The sequence below is a fragment of the Orcinus orca genome, chromosome 20, assembly GCF_937001465.1.
Source record: "Orcinus orca chromosome 20, mOrcOrc1.1, whole genome shotgun sequence".
NCBI lineage: Eukaryota > Metazoa > Chordata > Mammalia > Artiodactyla > Delphinidae > Orcinus > Orcinus orca.
Window position 1 is genome coordinate 13,927,861 of NC_064578.1, and position 20,311 is coordinate 13,948,171.

At 41.3% G+C, this 20,311-nt stretch overlaps 1 protein-coding gene across 1 annotated transcript in view; it reads right to left on the reverse strand.

The window, feature by feature from the left end:
- Nucleotides 1–20,311, reverse strand: part of HYDIN (HYDIN axonemal central pair apparatus protein) — a 440,857-nt gene that overhangs the window by 214,705 nt on the left and 205,841 nt on the right. Inside the window, exons 15-19 of the mRNA XM_049703807.1 lie at nt 15,363–15,598; nt 12,762–12,862; nt 10,244–10,379; nt 7,140–7,304; nt 5,593–5,745 (exon numbers count right to left, since the gene is read on the reverse strand). Coding sequence (XP_049559764.1) covers nt 5,593–5,745; nt 7,140–7,304; nt 10,244–10,379; nt 12,762–12,862; nt 15,363–15,598 — 791 coding nt within the window. The remainder of the gene's footprint in view (nt 1–5,592; nt 5,746–7,139; nt 7,305–10,243; nt 10,380–12,761; nt 12,863–15,362; nt 15,599–20,311) is intronic.

A 20,311-nucleotide genomic window follows, 5' to 3' on the forward strand; every position in this document is an offset into this window, starting at 1 on the left:
CAACTAAGTCCATGCACCACAACTACTGAGACTGCGCTCTAGAGCCTGCGAACCACAACTACTGAGCCCACGTGCTGCAGCTACTGAAGCCCGCACATCCTAGAGTCCGTGCTCTGCAACAAGAGAAGCCACCACAATGAGAAGCTCGCACACCGCAATGAAGAGTAGCCCCCGCTCGCCACAACTAGAGAAAGCCCGCGTGCAGCAACGAAGACTCAACGCAGCATAAATAAATAAATAAATAAATAAATAAATAAATAAATAAATGTATTTAAAAAAGTAAGTAGATAAGATAAACTTGATTTGCCAAAAGCAAAAAGAGAATTTGGAAACTGGAACATACCACTGAGGAGGCACCACAGAGAGATGAAGAGATGGATGAAGAGATGAAAGATATGGATGGAAATAAAATTAAGCTTGTAGAATTGCACAGAAACATTTGCGTGTGTGTGTGTGTGTGTGTGTGCATGTGCATATATGTGTATTGTTTTCCTCAGAGGAGAAAATAGAAGGACTGATAGAGAAGAAACATTTGAAGAGATGATGGCAAAAAACTTTCCAGTATTTAAGGGTCAAATCTTCAGATACAGTAAAGAGAAATTTAAGAAAATAAAAAATGAAAACACAGTCTTAAAAGCAACCAGTGAGAAAGACAAATTAGCAATGAAGGAATAATAATCAGGCTAACAGCAGAATTTTATCAGCAACAATTGATGCCAGAGATCAATGTACAAAGGAAAAAAACCTTGTCAAATAGATTCTTATACTCAGCTAAACTAGCATGCAAGACTGAAGGTGAAATCAAGATATAGTCAAATATACATAAACTATGAAACCTCTAGCATAGAACTTAAAGGGATATAATTCACCAAGAAGAAATACAAACCAAGAAGGAAGCAGAGAGATACAAGAAATAAAAGAAGAATAAAGAGAAATTCACGAAATATTTTGATAACTAGTGAGTAGTTACTGAATGACAAAATTCAGCAACTTTGTGGAAAGAAGAGAAGATCCAAAATTCTACACAATAATTACAAATGACAGGTGTGAAGAAAGGTTAAGAGATAATAAATGTGTGATAGGGTCCTTGTCTTATTCTTGAGGAGGACCAAGATACTGATTTCTTTCATTATTGTTAGAAAAAGATAACATTTATTTGTTAGGGTTAATAACAAATAAAATAAATAAATAAAATCTATAGCCTCCAAATGAGTATGGGAAAAATGTACGTAAGATAGCAGTGGTTGGAGGGGGGCTTGGAGAAAATTTATCAATCCAGTACAAAGCAGAAAAGGAGAAAACTAAAGTAGAAAACAGTATAGTATATAGGAAAGACATGGTAGAAGTAAGTCCATATATTTCAATAATCACAATAAATTTTAAAAGGTTAGTCTTGGTATGGTTGATTGAATAATAGCCCTCCAAGGATGTCCATATCCTAATCCCTGATATCTGTGAATATGTTGTTTTACATGTCAAAAGGGACTTTCAGATATGATTGAGGATCTTGAGATGAAGAGATCATCTTGGATTATTGGTGTGGTCCCAATGTAACCACAAAGTTCCTTATAAGAAGGAAGCAAGAGGGTCACAGTCAGAGAAGAAGTAAGAATGCAAACAGAGGTCAGAGAGCAAAGATGTTATGCTGCTGCTGGCTTTGAAGGTGCAGGAAGGAGCCATGAGCCAAGGTATGCAGGTGGCCTCCAAAGATGGCAAAGGCAAGGAAGTAGTTTCTCCTCCAGAGTCTCAAAAAGGCACACAGCCTTATAGACACATTTTAGACTACCGACCTTCAGAACTGTAAGATAACAAATTTGTGACAGCAGCAATAGAAAACTAATGTACTCACCAATTAAAAGACAGAGTCTATCATTAGCGTTTAAAAAATTCAGTCATGTGGTGTTTTAAGAGAGTCTAAACAAATCAGCACACAAAACAAACCAATGCATATCAAAAAATCCTGAAAATTAGGGAATGAAAAAGATATATCATGCAAATGCTAGCTAAAAGAAAGCTGATGTAGCATTATCTCTATCAGGCAAAATAGAACTTAAGTCAAAAAGCATAAATAGGGGCTAAAATGGACAACTTACTATGAAAAAAGGAATAATATATTGTGATATATAAGTCATGAATTTATATGCACCTACCAACATAGCTTTTAAATATATGGAGTGAAAGTTGACATAATTACAAGGAGAAATGGAAAAGTGGGAGATTTTGATAAAATTATATCAGAAACTATTATATCATACAAATAATTAAGGCAGTAAAATATTTGAACAATACAGTACATAAGCTTGATTTAATACAAACATGTGCCAGAAATTCAAAGCAGAGACCCTTGTCACTTGAAGGAGACAGGCATATAAATAAGTAAATATAGAAAGGGGGATCCCTACTTACACAAGAGAATAACCCAATGGCTTAGGATCAGAAGGAGATGTGAAAGCCTGATGATTCCCTTGATGCCACATCACTGTGTATTTCTATGGCAAATGACAAAAAAAATGTTTAAAAAGAACTGCTTGAATGAGACATCAGAATTACTGCTTCCTGGATCCTGGAAACTCTATAAAGACCTAACTGCAAGGGGCTCTCTTGCAGATCACAGAGGCAAAGGACGCTGTGAAAATGTTTTAGTGCCAGCCGAGTCCCAAGGTGTCACTGACACCTGTACACAAGTTCTCGAGTTAACGGTACACCTGAGGTTGAATTAGAGCCAAGAGTAAATGAAAAAGAATTCCAAATGCTTCCAAACAAGTGCTGAGCAATGCACTTGCTCCACCTAGCAAGGGGCACCCATGCAAAGAAGGCATCTATCTTCCAGCCCAGGGCTGAGGTCCCAGTGGCCAGGGACCACATCCTCGCCCTCATTTCTGCTGTCATCCCGACAGGAGCGCCGTGTGCACAAGCAGAGCCCACACACTCTTGCCAAAAGGGTCTTTCTATGGTCTGCTCTCACATTCTGATATTTTTTACCCCACGCAAACCAGAGGTGACTTACTCTATTGTTTGAAGTCCTTCACCTTAATCCAAGTAAGTTGGCCCATTCAAAACCTCAAGGGGAGGCTGATATTTCAAACATTCCAAAGCAAAGCATGACAGACGGCTGGCAGTGGGTGCCGCATCTGGGGAGGGTGGACTTTTTGACTGGCAGTCAAAAGAGGGGAGAGAATGACCCCTCCTTTTAGGGCACCCAGCAGAAAAGAGAAGAACTTCCAGACATGGATTTGTAGTGATAACATAAGAAATGAAGACTGTGCCCTTGGCCCTACTCATTTCTGAGTGAGCAAGAAATTAAATGCAATAATTATCTGACCACGACTTACGGGGGCACTGAGCGCTGGGGTCAGGGAACAAACAACTATTAACTGAAACTCTCCTAATGTTTAGTGATTTCTGTAAGGATGAATTTGTAGATTCAGTATGGTATATCAAGTTGAAATTTAATAAACCGTATTTCAATTTCTTTCTCCACTGTAGTTAATTTCTAAGTTAGTGTAATTCAATTTCTATATTAACACACATAGTATTTACTAGGAAATCCATCAAAAATCCCAGCCGAAATATGAAAGGAGTTTAATTTTCACCTATGAGAAATACAGTTGAAAGTACTTTTATGCTATAAAGGTGATCAACTCAATAAACGCCAGTTTTCCACGAGGAGCCTGAGGGAAGAACATCACACTTTTGTCGCCTTGGAACTGGAGCTTGCTGTTTTAAGATGATATTAAACAATCAAAAGATGGAATCATGAAAACCTTTATGGAAAAGAAAAAGTCCCATTTTAACAACCATATGGGTCATTCAATATATATACTATATTAGTAAAAAACAACAGATCCTTGATGTGCTTTTGTTTCTTAAAATGTACCAAAAGTTACCACAAATTGTGAAATCTGGAGATATCTGAAAATGAAAGGGGAGGCAGTGAGGAAGGGAATCCTTGCTGTATTTGTATGTAAGCGTTCTTGTGGTTTCTGCCCATCTCCTTCCTCTGTAATCCACTGGGACCCTCTCATTCCCCCTCTCATCATCTCAGACAGGTTGGATGACTCCTCCTACCCACTGTGAACTCTGCACATACAAAACTGGACCGGAAGCCACATTTCCTAGGCAATACCCCATGCTTCCACCAAACACACCAACTGCGACTCACTGGATAAAGACTAGAGAAGGTGTCCTTTTCTGTAGGATTTTTCTTTCAACATTATTCATTATACAAGATCAACAAGGCACTAGATCAAGAGTGGGCTTGTGTCTGAATCGCATGTTCAAAAGAGCAGTGACTGTACTGGAAATCACTATCTTTACAAGGAGTAATGACAAGTGATAATATAATAATAATGATAATGATAAACGGCTCCTAGTTGAGACCAATGACTCTGAGGAGCCATTACAAGTCGATAGAAAACTATGATCCTATTCCCTCTGATATTTTATAAAATTAACAATAATTGATTTTTCCGAAATATCTGACACAGTGGCACAGTGGTTGAGAATCTGCCTGCCAATGCAGGGGACACGGGTTCGAGCCCTGGTCTGGGAAGATCCCACATGCCGCGGAGCAACTAGGCCCGTGAGCCACAACTACTGAGCCTGCGTGTCTGGAGCTTGTGCTCTGCAACAAGAGAGGCCGTGACAGTGAGAGGCCCGCGCACCACGATGAAGAGTGGCCCCCGCTCGCCACAACTAGAGAAAGCCCTCGCACAGAAACGAAGACCTAACACAGCCAAAAACAAACGAACAAATAAATAAATAAAATTAAAAAAAAAAAAAGAAATATCTGACAAATGCTGAAACCAAACGTCAGCACTCATTCAAATGTCAATTAATTTGGAAATAGGAGAAAGGCTATACTATTTTAAATTTTATATTTAAATTTAGAAAACTTCTTCTAAAATCAAGAATAGTTTCAATTACTGAATTAGAAATTCCTAAATTCTGCAAAAAATTGGTATCTCTGTTTAAAAAATTAGCTTATAGAAGACTAGTGGATCTAAGTGTCATTATAAAATACACAGAAATAAGATAGACTCATTTCTAGAACCAATATATATCTATTTTTCTATCTATCTTTGTTTTGCTGTGTTCTTTAATTTCTACTTTTGGAAACTACCATCTTGTTGTATTTCCTACATCCTTAAAAACTACATTAAAATATTGCCAGAAGGAAGAGAGAATAAAAATAGAATAAGCATACTAACAAGTCTGTAGCCAAATGGCTTCAAATTAAATACAAGGAAGCATTTCCAGTTATAGAGACATTTAAAAAGCGTTTTCTGGAAGTGCGGGGCTGAGCTCAGGAACAGTTCAGTAAGGAGGTCTCTGAAGCATCTCCCTGAACTGGGATTATAGTCAATACATTGGCTTGTTTACCAAACTACCTGTATATTGTGTTTCTAAATCAACAAAAAGATTATAATAAAGAGGAAGTGGGGATGAGAATAACATAGTTTAATGCAGTTGAACCATTTAAATCTCTGCTTCTGGTGATCATTTTCAAAGGCATGTTGCCAAAATAAGGCCACTGCCTATTAACATATAGGCAGAGCTGTGTTTTCAGTGACAGTTCCACAATCTACTCACCATGCATGCCTTGAATAATGCGGGGATTAAGGACTGGTTAGACAGGTTGAGAATCCTGAGGGAGTCCTTCAGGACGTAGATATTGCCAAAATCAACCTGAGTGGGATGTACGTAGATAACTGGGCCTTCTCCAATGCTCCTTAAGTGACATACCTGCGTTCCATGTAAGAGAAAGAACACAGGAATGGCTGAAAATGGCTGACCTTTAAAATCAAATTAAAACAGAAGCTTTTAAGCATCCCTTTATAAAAAGCAGGGACACAAAAGGGTGCTTATTAGAACTGACATCCCTTCTCCCTGGTACTCTGCAGTCAAAGGTCACAGGGATGGCCATGCTGATCAGACCTGGAATTCCTCCCTTAAAAGAATGATCCACTTCCCTGGGTCAGTCCAGAGCCGTGCACCCGAGGGGAAACCAGAATAATGGTCCTTGATATGCCACCCAGCACTACAGCCTCAAGAACACTTAGAGGTTAAGGACCAGCACTTCAGAGTTGGATGTGGCTGGACTGAGTCTCAGTTCTGCTGTTGTATTAGCAACACGATAGGGCCATCCACTGAGCAAAGTTGTGCAGGCTGGGGACTGAAACCCACCTTGCTCTCCTCCCCTTGCCCTGTGCCCTTGGCCAGGCACTGTGTCTGCCCAAGGAAGGGGGTCTTTCTCTTTCATAAAGTGCTTCCTGCTCAGCAAGCTACCGTCTCATGTGCTGCATCTGTGCAAGGCAGGCACACTGTAGGCTAGAAGGGTACCTGGAAGGTGGCACGTTTCAGTTGGCCTGCCTTAGTGATGTTGCTTTATAAGTCAGGTGGCTTACCTATGGCATCTTATATGGAAGACATAAAAGCAAAATCTGGGTTTATTATACTCTCTGAGCAATCAGAATCACTTCAAACAAATGTATGTTGACATCACCCAGCTTCCAAGTAAACCCGATGTCTAGGAATTCAGTCTGTTGGGCAACTTCCTTCAAGATTCAAGATTCATCCTTCGATTCAGCTCAAGCAGCAGAGAGATTTCCATGTCTCTCTCTTCCCAGGCTTGGAGAAAGACTAAGACTTTCAGTAGGCTAATTTGGGATATAAGTCCAATTATAGAATATGTTATAGCATATAGTTGTATATATATCCAATAACCTACAGGAAAAGATCTGGTGAGCAGTGAGTAAAACCAATCTCAGAGCCCACATGTAGCAAGCTAGGGATACCCAGCTTTGTACTAGGAACAACTCAGGAGCGTGTTAAACATACAGATGTGCTTGTCCTCTTCCCTCAGAGATTCTGATTTAATAGGTCTGGAGAGGGGTCAAGTGTGTCTCTGTGTGTGAGAAAAATCAATTGCTATAAAGCACCACTTTTAGATGTAACCACAAACAGATTCCCGAAGTAACAGCCCTGGTATTTTACCACTGCAGAGTGAAAATGAAAAACTCTAGAACTACCAACAACTAGAGGATATGCAAATATGTTGAGTGCCTTACATACGAAGGCTGGAATGTCCGGCAAGAAGTATGGCGATTATAACTACAATTCTGAAAATTGGCTCTCACCAGAGGGGGGTCCTGGCTCCCGAAGGTCGAGATGTACACTGTGGACCTGTACTCCCCAAGGACTTGGGTCTCCAGGGCCAGAGGTATGTGAACGGTGCTGTTGGGGGAGATGATCCCACAGGGGGTGGGACTAGACAGCAACACAGCTGGTGCATCCTGATATACCTGGTGGGACAGAGAAGCCAGAAGGAAAAGCAAGCCCCAGGCTCAGTATGAAATCAACAGCACGCTAGATCATTTTGAAACAAGCGTTGTCCTGAGTCTGTGGAGGGCTTTTAGAATTGAATCATCATTAAAGCAGGTGAATGGAGATGAGCACCCCAATTCAGCCAGAAGGAACTTTGGCTAAGTGAGGTGTGCATAAGGCCCCAAATGCAAAGTGTGCAACCCAGCAAAGTGCAGAAATCATCCACAATGTGACTAGTGGATCTAAGTGTCATTATAAAATACACAGAAATAAGAAGCTGTTCAGGGCAACAGCTTCCCATGGCCAAATTTCTTAAACTGGCCTTCCGCACCTTCATGCTTTATTCCCCATCCACTTCACCCCTTTGCGCTTCATTGGTAGAGGCCACTGGCATTTCCTGAACACATGACACTGTTTCCACCTCCAACCCTTTGCACTTGTGGTTGCTCTTCCTGGAGTGCCCACACCCTCTGACCTGCCTGCACACTCATCCTTATACCCCCAGGGATGCCCAGTGCCCCAGAGTCTGGGTGCTTGCTCTGTCCTCAGGGAGCATCCTGCAGTCCCTTCCCTCACCACGCACTATCAACGCGTCCATCTTCTCCAAGGACTGTAAACTTCTTAGGGCACGACCTGGGTCTCTCCTCATTATGTGCCCACTTTCAGGCCCAAAATACATGCTCAATACACGTTTGTTTGTTTTTGGTTTGTTTTTTAATATTTATTTATTTGGCTGTGCCGGGTCTTAGTTGTGGCATGCAGGATCTTTTTAGTTGTGGCATGCAGGATCTAGTTCCTGACCAGGGATCTAACCCAGGCCCCCTGCATTGGGAGCACAGTGTCTTAACCACTGGACCACCAGGGAAGCCCCAGTGCATGTTTTTTAAATGGGGAAACAGTTAGGTGAATGAATGAAGGAATGTTTTCCACTGTTTACGAACATACGTTCCTAAGAACTCTGTTCTGCAGCATATTACTAAGCATTTATGCAACAACAACAACAAATAAAACTTTAAAACTCCCACGGTCAAATAAGTTAGAGTAACTGGGAAACACTTCTCAGAGCGTCGGCTCCTGGAGGGAAGGACAGAGCGTGCCGGTTTCACTAGTCCGGGACACCCCATGGTCTTTCCGCACCTGGTCTGGTCCAGCTTTGCCTAATCTAACTCAGCCTCCCTCAGCAGCAGTGCTCCGCCCGGCCTTCCTGGACCCCAAGGCCAAAGGAAAATCAGTAATACTGATTCCACCTTTATCTAATATTTTGATATCTTACTTATCATGGATTTTTTGTATTAGTTTTGATTTCTTCAAGTGTAGCATGAAAATATTATCATAGATTATCTTGATTACTGAGTGTTTTGGCTCTCCCCTAAATTTTGTGCTTGAGGCAAGTGCCTCACCCTTTTCCCAGCCCAGCTGTGCACAAACAGCTTCCCTGTCACCCTGGGTGACTCAGGCTCTGCTCTGAGCTCTTGAGGTGACCGCGCATTCTGCAGGGCGAGCCTGTTCGGCTGTTGAACACTTGAAAGTTAGAAAAGTTGTCTCCTGTCACCCCCATTCTTGGCTTCTGGTTTTGTCTGAGAGACACCCACAGAATGACTCGAATTCCCTTTTTTACACAGTAGACCTTTGACTTACACCTTTGACTAGTGGGAACTATTTCATCCCAGCTACTTCTCTGTTCCAGATTAGACTTCGTGCTTGCTCCTCATATGACTTGGATTTCCAGATGACAGAGACTGACATTCTCGTTACTCCAAACAGAATTCTTTTTTTTTTTTTTAAGTTGCCATTAAAAAATACCCTGTCAAGATCTGAAGACAACATTCCAGCCCTGCTTTGATGTGTGGCTCTCTCCTTCCTTTAGCTGTGGAACACTGTGTTTCTCCGATGCAGCCCAAACCTGCCTTGGTTCTGTGGCCTCAACACCGGTCTTTTGGAAGGCCAATGGCACTATCCATTGCTCCGCGGAGTCACCTCACTGGTCTTTTAACTTATTTTGAACTTACAGCCAAATGAAACCCCCATTTGATTTTCTGCATGTATTTTTATTAGAGTACTACTTACAGAAATGAATTTTAAACCCAAATTCATCCTTGGTAAAGTGCCCCTCATTAGTCACCTTTCATTACGCTAGTCTATACAGATCTTTTTGAATCTTTTTTCCATCTGTGTTTAATGGCTTAGTCTCCCACCTAGCTAGGTGTAATGGCACGTGGGCAGATCCATTTCATAAAACATTAAGAAACAGTTCCTCCTTTCTCCTTCCTATATTATCTCTAGCCTTCGAGTCAAACAAGTTCATTTATAAATATTGCATTACCATATCTTAGTGATTCTGTTCAAGTCACAGCCATAGACATAAATGAAAACTTCTAGCTCTGCCTCATTTCCCATGCATGGTTAATGCACAGGCAATAATTTGCAGGTGCAACTTCTGCATGTTGCCCTAATTGACCCTTTCTCCTCTTTATGGAAGGCAATTTCCCTGGGAAATTAACAACTGTTTCCACCTGCAGCTGCTCACTCATACAGGTGGCAATCCAGCTATAGCTTTATAACCCCATCTCCAGGTTATCCCACAGTTAAAAATTAGAATTACACACAGTCATGTGCTCAGGAATATGGCTCTTTCAAAGGTCTTCTCTTTCTCACTGAAGGAATCCAACTGAAGAAAAATCAACACTGAAAAAGGATAGAGGGGCTTCCCTGGTGGCGCAGTGGTTGAGAGTCCGCCTACCGATACAGGGGACACGGGTTCGTGCCCCAGTCCGGGAAGATCCCACATGCCGCGGAGCGGCTGGGCCCGTGAGCCACGGCCGCTGAGCCTGGGCTCTGCAAAGGGAGAGGCCACCAACAGTGAGAGGCCCGCGTACGGCCCAAAAAAAAAAAAAAAAAAAAGGGTAGAGTAACTCACCTGAGGCAGGACCTGATAGCACGCTGGGAGGTCGTTATGATTGACAAGCTGGATCGTTTTCTCATATGGATACTTCAGGAAGCAGCGCCCAAAGTTCACCTCTGTATTAACCACGTGGAGAGGAGGTACAATACACCTGCTCGAAGGAAGGAGTCCATTAAAGAATTCAAAAGGATGGAGGGAGAGCTTGTTTACATATGGAGGACACAGAGTCCCAAGTTAAACACATTTGTCACTGTCACACAGTAGTTTTCCTCTAATAACTACATTAATCATTTTCAAATCTTCTCTCCTGTCATCCCTCTCCCTAAGCCCCCAATCACCACTTTTTAATCAAAAAAGGGCTAGAAGGAGGACTCCTTAAACACTGTCTTCTGTGGGTAATGACTAACGTTTCCATTGTTTTTCATATTTGGCCTTCCTTTGGCAAAGAGACCCCACAGCGCAAATTCCTTAGGGTTGTGGATCTGTTTCCATGACAAACAGGGCCAATGCCACCAGCATGAGGTCCTGACTAGCTGTGACACTTTGGACCAGTCAGAGTCCCCTGAAGACTAGCAACAGCTCACACCATCTAACTAATGGTAATAATTCTAATTCCTATGCAGAACAGCTGCCTTGGATCAGTAGGCTCAGGCAGCTGCTCGACCCAAAACTGGCACTGTGACAGTGGTGCTCAGTGGGGAGGGGGTGTGATGGGGGAGAGGGAGGGAGGAGTGGAAGGCCTGTGTGTGCAGCTCGCCTATTACTAGGTGACTTGGGTTTTATGTTGTGTCTGTTAAGTCTTGAAGTCTGCCCTGCCCTACTGCACTATCACAATATAGTGCAATGCTGAGGGGTGCTAGCGTTTGAATCTGTCAGAGCCAGGTTCAAGTACTGACCTTACCAAGTACAGCCTTGAGCAAGCTGCTCTCCCTCCCAGAGTCCTATTCTGCTCATAGGTAAAATGAAGGTAATTTTAGAGATTGATGTTAGCATCATTAACTCTTCTTAGGGAAACACAGAAGACGGTGTGAATGAAGGGTATGGCACGGAGCCGCATGATGGCTCGGGAAGAGATGATGAGCCTGTGGTAGTGGGTGTCGCCAGCCATACTGCTGGCTCTCTGGGAGAATTACCTTAGGGAGCACATTCTAAAAGCAGCTCTTCTGTTGAGAGTCTCTGAGCAGTTCTTACAGACTGCACCAAAAGCAGTGACATGAAAGAGAGTCTTGTTGACCTCAAAGTTTGGGTTTAGCACAAGATGAGTGTTCATTTTTAGCTAGAGTGGAAGTTGTCAGTTGACCCAATGATTTCGGTAAAGCTTATCCTTTACTACTTGAAACACTGTGGCTGAGAGGACTGATAGTATTTGACTGGGTCACAGAGAATACATGGTAGGAAACCCGTAGCCTCCTAGAACCACCCCTCCCCTTTTTCTTAAAAATTCAGGATTTTCTAATGAGAGCTGCAGGGAAGAGGGGCTGGAAAGTATCAGAATAAACCCACATAGAAAATACACACAAGACTAGACAAAAAGTAAAACTTCGGGATAGAGAGGACCAGATGAAAGAGTTCTCACTGTTTTTAAACAAACAATTAGGTCTCTGGAGGGAATACTAAGAAGAATTTGACCTTATTTTAGGGCTGCCCTGTGACTTCACTCAAACCCAAGACACAGGAAATGGTGCCAGTTATGATGGCCCCACCAACCAGCTCGGCTGCACACTCTTTAAGGCGCATCTTCCTAAGATTCATGGAAGTGCTAAATTCTAGGGATTGGAATACTGTCAGAGTTTTAGTAAGTACCTTTCTCTATTTCCTTCAGATGGTATTTTCATACACACTCTCAAGTTCCAGATCTGGGTATTTGTTTGCTTTGGCAAGAGTGTGGCCAATGATTTTATTTAGGATCACTGTCATCATCAGTAAGTGACATACCACCCTCGGAAAGGCTGTAACTTAGTTGAGGAGACCCAGTCCACAAATGGCAGAGCCAGGATCTTAACCTGACTCCAGAGCCCACTGCTGCCTCTACTAAAACGGAGAGACAAGTTGGTGATGGTTCTGAGGAGTTTATGATGTTAGCGGGGGCCTCATTTTGGGGGCCGCCTGCAGCCTCCCTTAAAGTCATAATGACAGAGTCCAGGAGCAGGATCTTCCACTGCAGGGCTGCGAGCCTCACCCTTTCAGCTGCAGAACTCTGGGGTACTATCTTTAAAGATAACAATAAGAAACAGCAACTGTTCACCTCTTCCTGCTAAAACCTTGTCAGTTATACACACAGCAAGTCAGACCCATTAAAGAGCACTATTATTCTTAACACTGCAAAACACACGCATCCCTCCTCTTATTTCCACCAAAGGTGCATTTGCTGTTCTAAAGCTTTGTCACTCAAATATCAGATTTAGCTTCCTCTCCCAGGAAAGCAGAACAAACGCAGTGTGAACTGCTTGTAGGCGTGCTGCCTTCTAGAGAAAGAGCCCATTACTGGCGGCTCAGGGAAGACTGGGGAAGAGAAAGCAGGTGAGTGCAATACCTCGCTGTAATTAAGAGCGCCAGCACTTCTTCCCCGATGCCCTCCACGTCCACCACCAGGGCCAGCTCATATTTCTGCAGAGTGTTGGAGCATAAGGTCACCTGGAAAGAACAAGGTGAAAAACTGCTCTTCTCAAAGGCCAGCTCTCCCTCCGCACAGGGGAGAAAGGGGCCAAGGGAGGATCACATTGATGAATGCAGTTTCTAACTACTTTATTAGGGGATGTGTGGCATTTTACATTTTTAGTTAAACAAGCTATGTTTTGGGGTTACTGCATGCTGAGTTTTTTTTCAAAGGCCAGGTTAGAAACCACCAAATGGCTTTTGGTACAATAGGTTTGCTGATTTCCAAGGGGGTTGTATCAAAGGAGTCATACACCTGCACGAGGGGAAACAGGGCCCTGAAGGATATGCAACATCAAACAAACTTTAATTACTGCAATTTAAATTGATCTCTACGACTCTGGGCTATATAAATTACGAAAATTCAACACACCAATAAAACACTACAGCTAGATTTCTCTTATGGCAAAATAAATGTCAGTTATAGAAATGGCATAAGAAATCAACTAGATAGCCTTTTTTTTTTTTTTAACCAAAATCTTGTTGTTCCTCCCCACCTCTCATATTCATTATCAGAGAAGAAAATAAGAAGCTCCAAAGAAAGGTTAATCCAAGGACAGTATCTGGCCAGTATATTTTACCCTACGTTTTTATTTACTGTTGTGAAACTTGACATTTAGGCTTTTGAAGCATTGTTGCAATTTTTAATTGTCTTAAAATGATTTGTACTGGAAGAGATACTTGTAAGTGTAGAAAACAGCTTCTGGCGTAGGTTACAGCTTTTCTATCTATAAATTATGCATCAGGTACTAATTAAAATTGTTTTGGTTGGAAAGGGAATTGTTGGATGCAAATTTTTAAGTCCACACAGACGTGGTTAAAGTGCAGATCAGGAGGGAAAACTGAGGCTTGGAGAAAGCTTTTCAAAAATACAAAGGAAAAATAAAGCAAAGAGGGGGGTCATTGATTTGGAAGGAAAACTTGTCAGATTTGGAGACAAGCAGCTGCCCCAGTGCACAGATTCCTGGAGTGACTCTAACCCTTGTTTATGTCTCTGAGCTATGGTTAGAACAAGTGGTTCTGGCAGAAGGCTCCTAGATAGATGCTCTGTCTTCTAAAATCTTCCTGTACTAATCTGGGAGAAGCCCCCAAAAAGGGGGGGAATGGTAGGTAATATGTAAGCTAAGCATTACTAAGTAAAAAATAAATTAACTCATTGTAGCTGCACTTCTTCCTGGGCAAGTCACAGTTAGCAACTGCTCTGATCTGAATGATTGTGTCCCCACCTCTGGCCCCAAATTCACATGCTGAAATCTTAACTCACAATGTGATGGTATTAGGAGGTGAGGCCCTTGGGAGGTGATGAGGTCATGAGGGTGGGGCCCTCGTGAGCAGGATGAGCGCCTTTATAAAATAGGCCCCGGAGAGCTCCCTTGTCCCTTCATCATGTGAGGATACAAGGAGATGTCGGCAGTCTGCCACCTGAAAAAGGGCCTTCACCAGAACCCTACCGTGCTGGCACCCTGACCTTGGACTTCCAGCTTCCAGATTGTAAAGAATAAATTTCTGATGTTTACAAGCTACCCAGTCTCTGGTATTTAGCAGAGTAGCAGCCCAAACAGACTGAGAGAGCAACACTGGGAAATTACAACAATGTGTGAGATCAAACCTCACTGGATCCGTGGAGAAGCCCTTAGAAGAGCTGAAAACTCCCAGAATAGATTTAGGATGAGTAGATTCATGGTGAGATATTATGAAGCATTAAAAGCAAATATGGGGGATAAAACCATAGCTGAATTAAATATTCAAAGGTAATGACTAAAGAGAAAACTATAACCTTAGCTATGAAGTCTTATTTTTTTCCTTTTCCAGAAAAGATCAAATCATTTAAATTTAGCAGCCTTCAGTATTGCTAGACCTAACTGTTTGGAGAAGCAAAAGTACGTGAGGGAAGACAGCTAAAATCTTTCTCAGTTAGCTGTGAAATAATTCTGCTGGTGGCACTGTGAGGCCATAAGCAAAGCATCACACTGTGGACCTTAATATAAAGCACTGTTAGGAATATCACATCCACATCCGCCATGAAGCTCAGATTCAGATTAAAAATATGAATAAACTGGATATCATCTGTGGCATAAATCTGGATACTTAGTGGTATAAATGATGTGAGTCTAACGCAGGACCTAATTATCAACGAGTTATTAAATATTTTTATGTTAGTACTGATAGGCGTACTATCTGTTTAGAGCAGTGGTTTCAGCAGAAATTGCTAGAATCCACTGTTATGGTAAAGGCAATGCATTTAGATTGATGGAAACCCACTGGAGCAGTGTCAGCGCTTTTGCCCAATATATTTGGTCTGGTTTCTTTTGCTACAGTAGTTTATTTCCTTATAGAAATAGACTCACTTTTCTATGTGAATTAGAGGCACTCCCTCCCATTGACACCGGGCATATAAAGCAAACTCTAGATGTGGTCCCAATAACTATTTGACAGTTCAGCTGCTTGGCCACATGTGCTGGAAGGCTGTGCACTTTACCCTGATAGCAGCAAATCCTTGGGAGCGAATGGTGCCACAGTTGGGGGTGACAGTGAATTCCTTTGGTCTCATTACAGGTATTTCATCCTTGTTCCAACATGATTTTTTGTTGTCTGAATACTGCTCACAAATTGAAATACTTTTATGGCCAACACCATCCCCAGGCACACGCAGTCTGAAGGTCATGGGGACCAAGGAGGTATTATTGAGGGAACATATCAAGGTATGAGGAAACCCTGGAAAACAAAATGTAAGGTGAGAAATAAAAGCCCCACAAGACCTTCCCTTTAACTTCAACCTCCCCTTGCACTGCCAAACCTCTTAAATGAATTGTCTATGCACTTCAACACTACTTGCTTAATTCCAACTCTCCCCAGTATTGTTTTCAGTTGCACAATCAATAAATGCATTTCACTCATTCATTCATTCAGTGAATACTTACTATGCATTTACTATGTAACAACAATAGACATGAAACAAACCCCTCCATCAACATCCAGACCCCTCTCTAGAGGCAGTCTCTATAATCAGTTTGCTAAGTAATATTCTAGAAGCACATTGTACAATTAATTTTCATATAGAAATACAGATTTTTCCCCAAAGAACAGAGTTATATTTGCTCTTTTTATTTGCCAGTGTGTGAAAGGAGAAGCCTCTGTAGTTTTGCCCGCGTGTGACCCAGAGCCTGCCAAGACATTATATAATTCATCCTAGACTTGTCTGAGGCTCATGTTCTCAGAGTCGATGACACAAAATAGAATAATAGCCTCTCCTGAGAGAGACTTTACGATCTACTTTTGAGCCAGCCAGAGACTAATACATCGGCTTTTGCCTCCCTTAGACAAAGCCGCTTTTTAATGTTATTTCTAGCCCTCCTACATTCAGTTCAGGGAGACTCATGTTCCTTTCCTAGAGATGTGGATCCTACTTGCCTGGTAAACAATAAACTGAACTCTGATTTTGGATTCCCTAGGTGGCCAATGTATCTGCTACCATTTTCAGAACAAGAATGATCTACACCCATAAGAGAATAAATATGCGTATTTCTACTGGATGTAAACACTTCTCTTTCTATGTTGAACACTACTGTGATAAAATACAATTGGTCTCCTGGAGTAATTACTGCAGTACTGTTGGGGATATTTTGAACTGATCTACTTCACCCCATGTCTGAGCTTTTGTCTATACATTAGGACTGTTGGAAGAAACACATTCATGTCTCCTTTGTGATTCTGCACCTGCCAATCTACTTGGAAGAGATCTTTTATGGAAAAAGAACTGTCTGATTAAGGGCACTTGAAAGATTATTCTTGGAAATTCCAGAGGTATTTCTAGAAAGTCAGTTTCACAATCACGTGATCGCTACATTTGACTTTTCTGAACTTTCCCAACAATGACTCTTGTTTTACCTGACCATTTATGGGATGAATATTGTTCAAACATAGAGTGTATTATGGAAGTGGATCCTATAAAGATTCAGACAGGTCTTTCCAAACCATTGCCCAGACTACTTCCCTGAAGCTAGAAGTTTTTCTGAGAATAAAGCCAACTACAACCTCCTAACTAGAACAGTTCCTTGTACAACTACTTGTAATATCCCATATTGCTTATCCAGGAGCCTGAAGAAAAGGGATATTATTTTATTAAAGCCTGAAGGCTCATTAACACAAATGTTATTCCTAGGTTTCTGGTTGCACCAAATCTGAATTACTACCCTATCTGTAGTCCAACGGAATGCAAGTAATTTACAGTGTAGACCTCTATACTCCCTTCTTTAGCACCTAGTACATAAAAACAACAACAACAACAACAACACGTATGTGCCTTTTCTTGGAATAATTAACAACATGCTTGGCCAGAATGCCTCAAAGATACAAAGAGACGCCTTCATACCTCTCCTGGTACTTAAATAATGATTTAAAAGATGATAGTCTCATTGATTCTCATTCAATATGTGTATTGTCACCTGACCTGGAAAGCCCCTAAAAAGAAAGTAAACTTAAGGAAACTAGGGGCAAAAGATCACAAGGCTGCAAAGGAAAAATTCCATTTCTGACAAAAGGTGGTACATTATTTGGAACATTATCTCTCTACTAAGAATGGACCCTAGCTAAGATGAGTGTTAAACTGATACAGCAACACTCAAGACCAAAAATTAAATTACAATTAAACTGATTCAGCAATACTCAAGACCAAAAATTAAATTACAATTGATAAGACTTTTTGGGATTCACGGGCTATTTTAGACAATGGATTCCTAATTTTTCTAGTAAATTAAAAATCTCCACAAAGCAAAGGGAAATGTGTTAGCAGAGCATTGTGCAAAACAGATGGTACTTTTGTAGCTGTCTACAGAAATAATTCACAATATGGGAGATCAATAAGCACAATTTTCACAATCTATTCTGAACATAAAAAATTCAGACTTAGAAAACAAACATTACCTAAAATTGGGATCCTCTGTTCGTGTCAATGGTCTCTGGCACACCAACTATGACGTGCCCCAAAGTATGAGCTGGTCTTTGACAAAAATCTTATACCACAGGTCCCATCATAAAAGAGATGAGATAATTTCTGAATAAGAGTTGATACAAAATTTCTGCTCTGTAACTGGGGATGTGGCTGGCTTCCGCCTTACATTCTGCTATCATATTCCAGGAAAACTGTGCAGTGAGCTGTGGGTCTAAATCATACTCCAAAGAACCTTTCAAATACAGATGGGCTGTGCCGAAATTATATAGTTAAAATATGTTGTTGTAATTGTAAATTCTTGATATGGATTTGAGCCTTCCTGTACAGAAAGGCCGCTGCCATAAATGTGACTAAGACATTGTACTCTATAACTTTCCCACCTAGGGAATACCAGCCTTACATAGAAGAGTTATAAAGAATCTTACAGTGCGTTAACCATGTGATAAAAAAATTCACAATTACAATCCTTGGGAAATGTAGAACACAAAAATAGTATTTTTGATCTTAAACTGGCCAAGTTCTCTGAGGCTCTTGGAGTTCTTTGGTGAAGAGTTTTACCTTTGGTTCTAATGTCTATCAGACCAGATTAGCTCCCTCTACAACTCAGACTATTCACCCTAGGAAATAATAATTAGGGATTACAAGTCTTTTATCAATCTGAATCAAGCTTGCTTAATACAGACGTAACTAAACATTGTCAAGAACCAGCTCATCTATAAGTTCAAGAAATCTTCCCAAAAAACTCACCCTCAGAAACTCTCCCTCTTTCAACCTCAAAAATCAAAAAAAATATATCAATAGTCTTCTTTAGAGCCTTCTAACAACTGACCCTGCAGTTAATTAAGAGGTAAGCCTGGGCTTCCCTGGTGGCACAGTGGTTGAGAGTCCGCCTGCCGATGCAGGGGACGCGGGTTCGTGCCCCGGTCTGGGAGGACCCCACATGCCACGGAGCGGCTGGGCCCGTGAGCCATGGCCGCTAAGCCTGCGCGTCGGAGCCTGTGCTCCGCAACGGGAGAGGCCACAACAGTAAGAGGCCTGCGTATCGCAAAAAAAAAAAAAAAAAAAAAAAGAGAGGTGAGCCTTTGGGTAAAAAGACACCCAAAGAAACTGAATTACTTGCTGAAGACGTAGAAAATGACTCTTACTGGAGATCTTAAATGGAAGTTTGCTAAAAAAAAAAAAAACTGCCAGAAATTGATGACCTTCAGCAACAGATTGCTATTCCAAGCTCCTCAGAACAAGCAGACTCTACAGGAAACAGAAGGACTCTGCTCAAGAGTGATGGAACAAGATTTTGCTACATACCGGGCATTACTGATTCTCATACTTTTCCTTGTATACTTTCCTTCTTTATCATTCTGCCATATTATTCTCTATTTACTTTCATAAAGTCATAACAACTCTGATATCCCCTATTGTGGCTCCCTTACTGTTAATGATAACTTATTCGGGTCTAGGCTTTGCCCATGCCTACTATAATATCTTCTGCCAACCCTTCTATGAACTTTCTATGATCATGACAATTAAGCTTTGGCCCTGACTCTCCACTTCACACTCTCCTAAAGTCAATTTAAATACTTCCCCTTGAGTAAAATACTGCTAGTTCATACCTGGCCATGGAAGAGACAACTATCATGTATATTTTTTGATGCTTATATTTATTTATCCCAACAACTCTAACCTCAAACTCTAACTTCTCTGTCCAAATTATCCAATGGTCAAGTTCACTGAAAGCCTGGAGCCTTCCAAATTCCTTATTCTCATTCAGCAAATTCTTGTGCCTCCTGAAAAATAGTGACTTTGCAGATACTTATCTGGCCCATTTTGGTCTATCACCTGGCATAATACCAGTTATGACTTGGTCCGTTTTATTCTTTGACCAATCTGAGGAGTTATCAAAGCCTCAGTGTTCCTTCAGGGACAATCACCACACAAATTCTGTAATTTAACTCTCTCATGATACTGTAGCTTCAGTCAAACTAATTAATTATTAGACAGGTCATCCAACAGCCATTCACAGCCATACTTTAAATATTTTAGATGCCAACCAACAGTACTATTACCTCTCACCTACTTTATGGTATTTATAATATCCTAACATCACTGATCCCCACAGACCCTGATGCCAGATCTAGATCTTCATCTCTAAGCAAGTAAATGCCATGTCTCCAACACTAGCCTGTAACAGATGCCTCTTCAGGAATGGGCCTTCTTGCCAATATGGGGACAATACTACCAACTTTAGTTAGCTTAACCTACTCCCCAGCTCTACAACAGTCTCTGAAGACCTCGTTTAACTCCACACAATATATCTATCATCCTGAAATAACTAAAAAAGTCCTCCAGTTTCTGGCTGACTCCTGTAACAGTTGATTTCTCTTTTGAATCTGGAACTAACTATATACACTTCTTAGAGTATAGTTTCAAATAAATAACTCTCCTAAGAACCATGTTTCTTTGTGATAGGAGGCCAATCT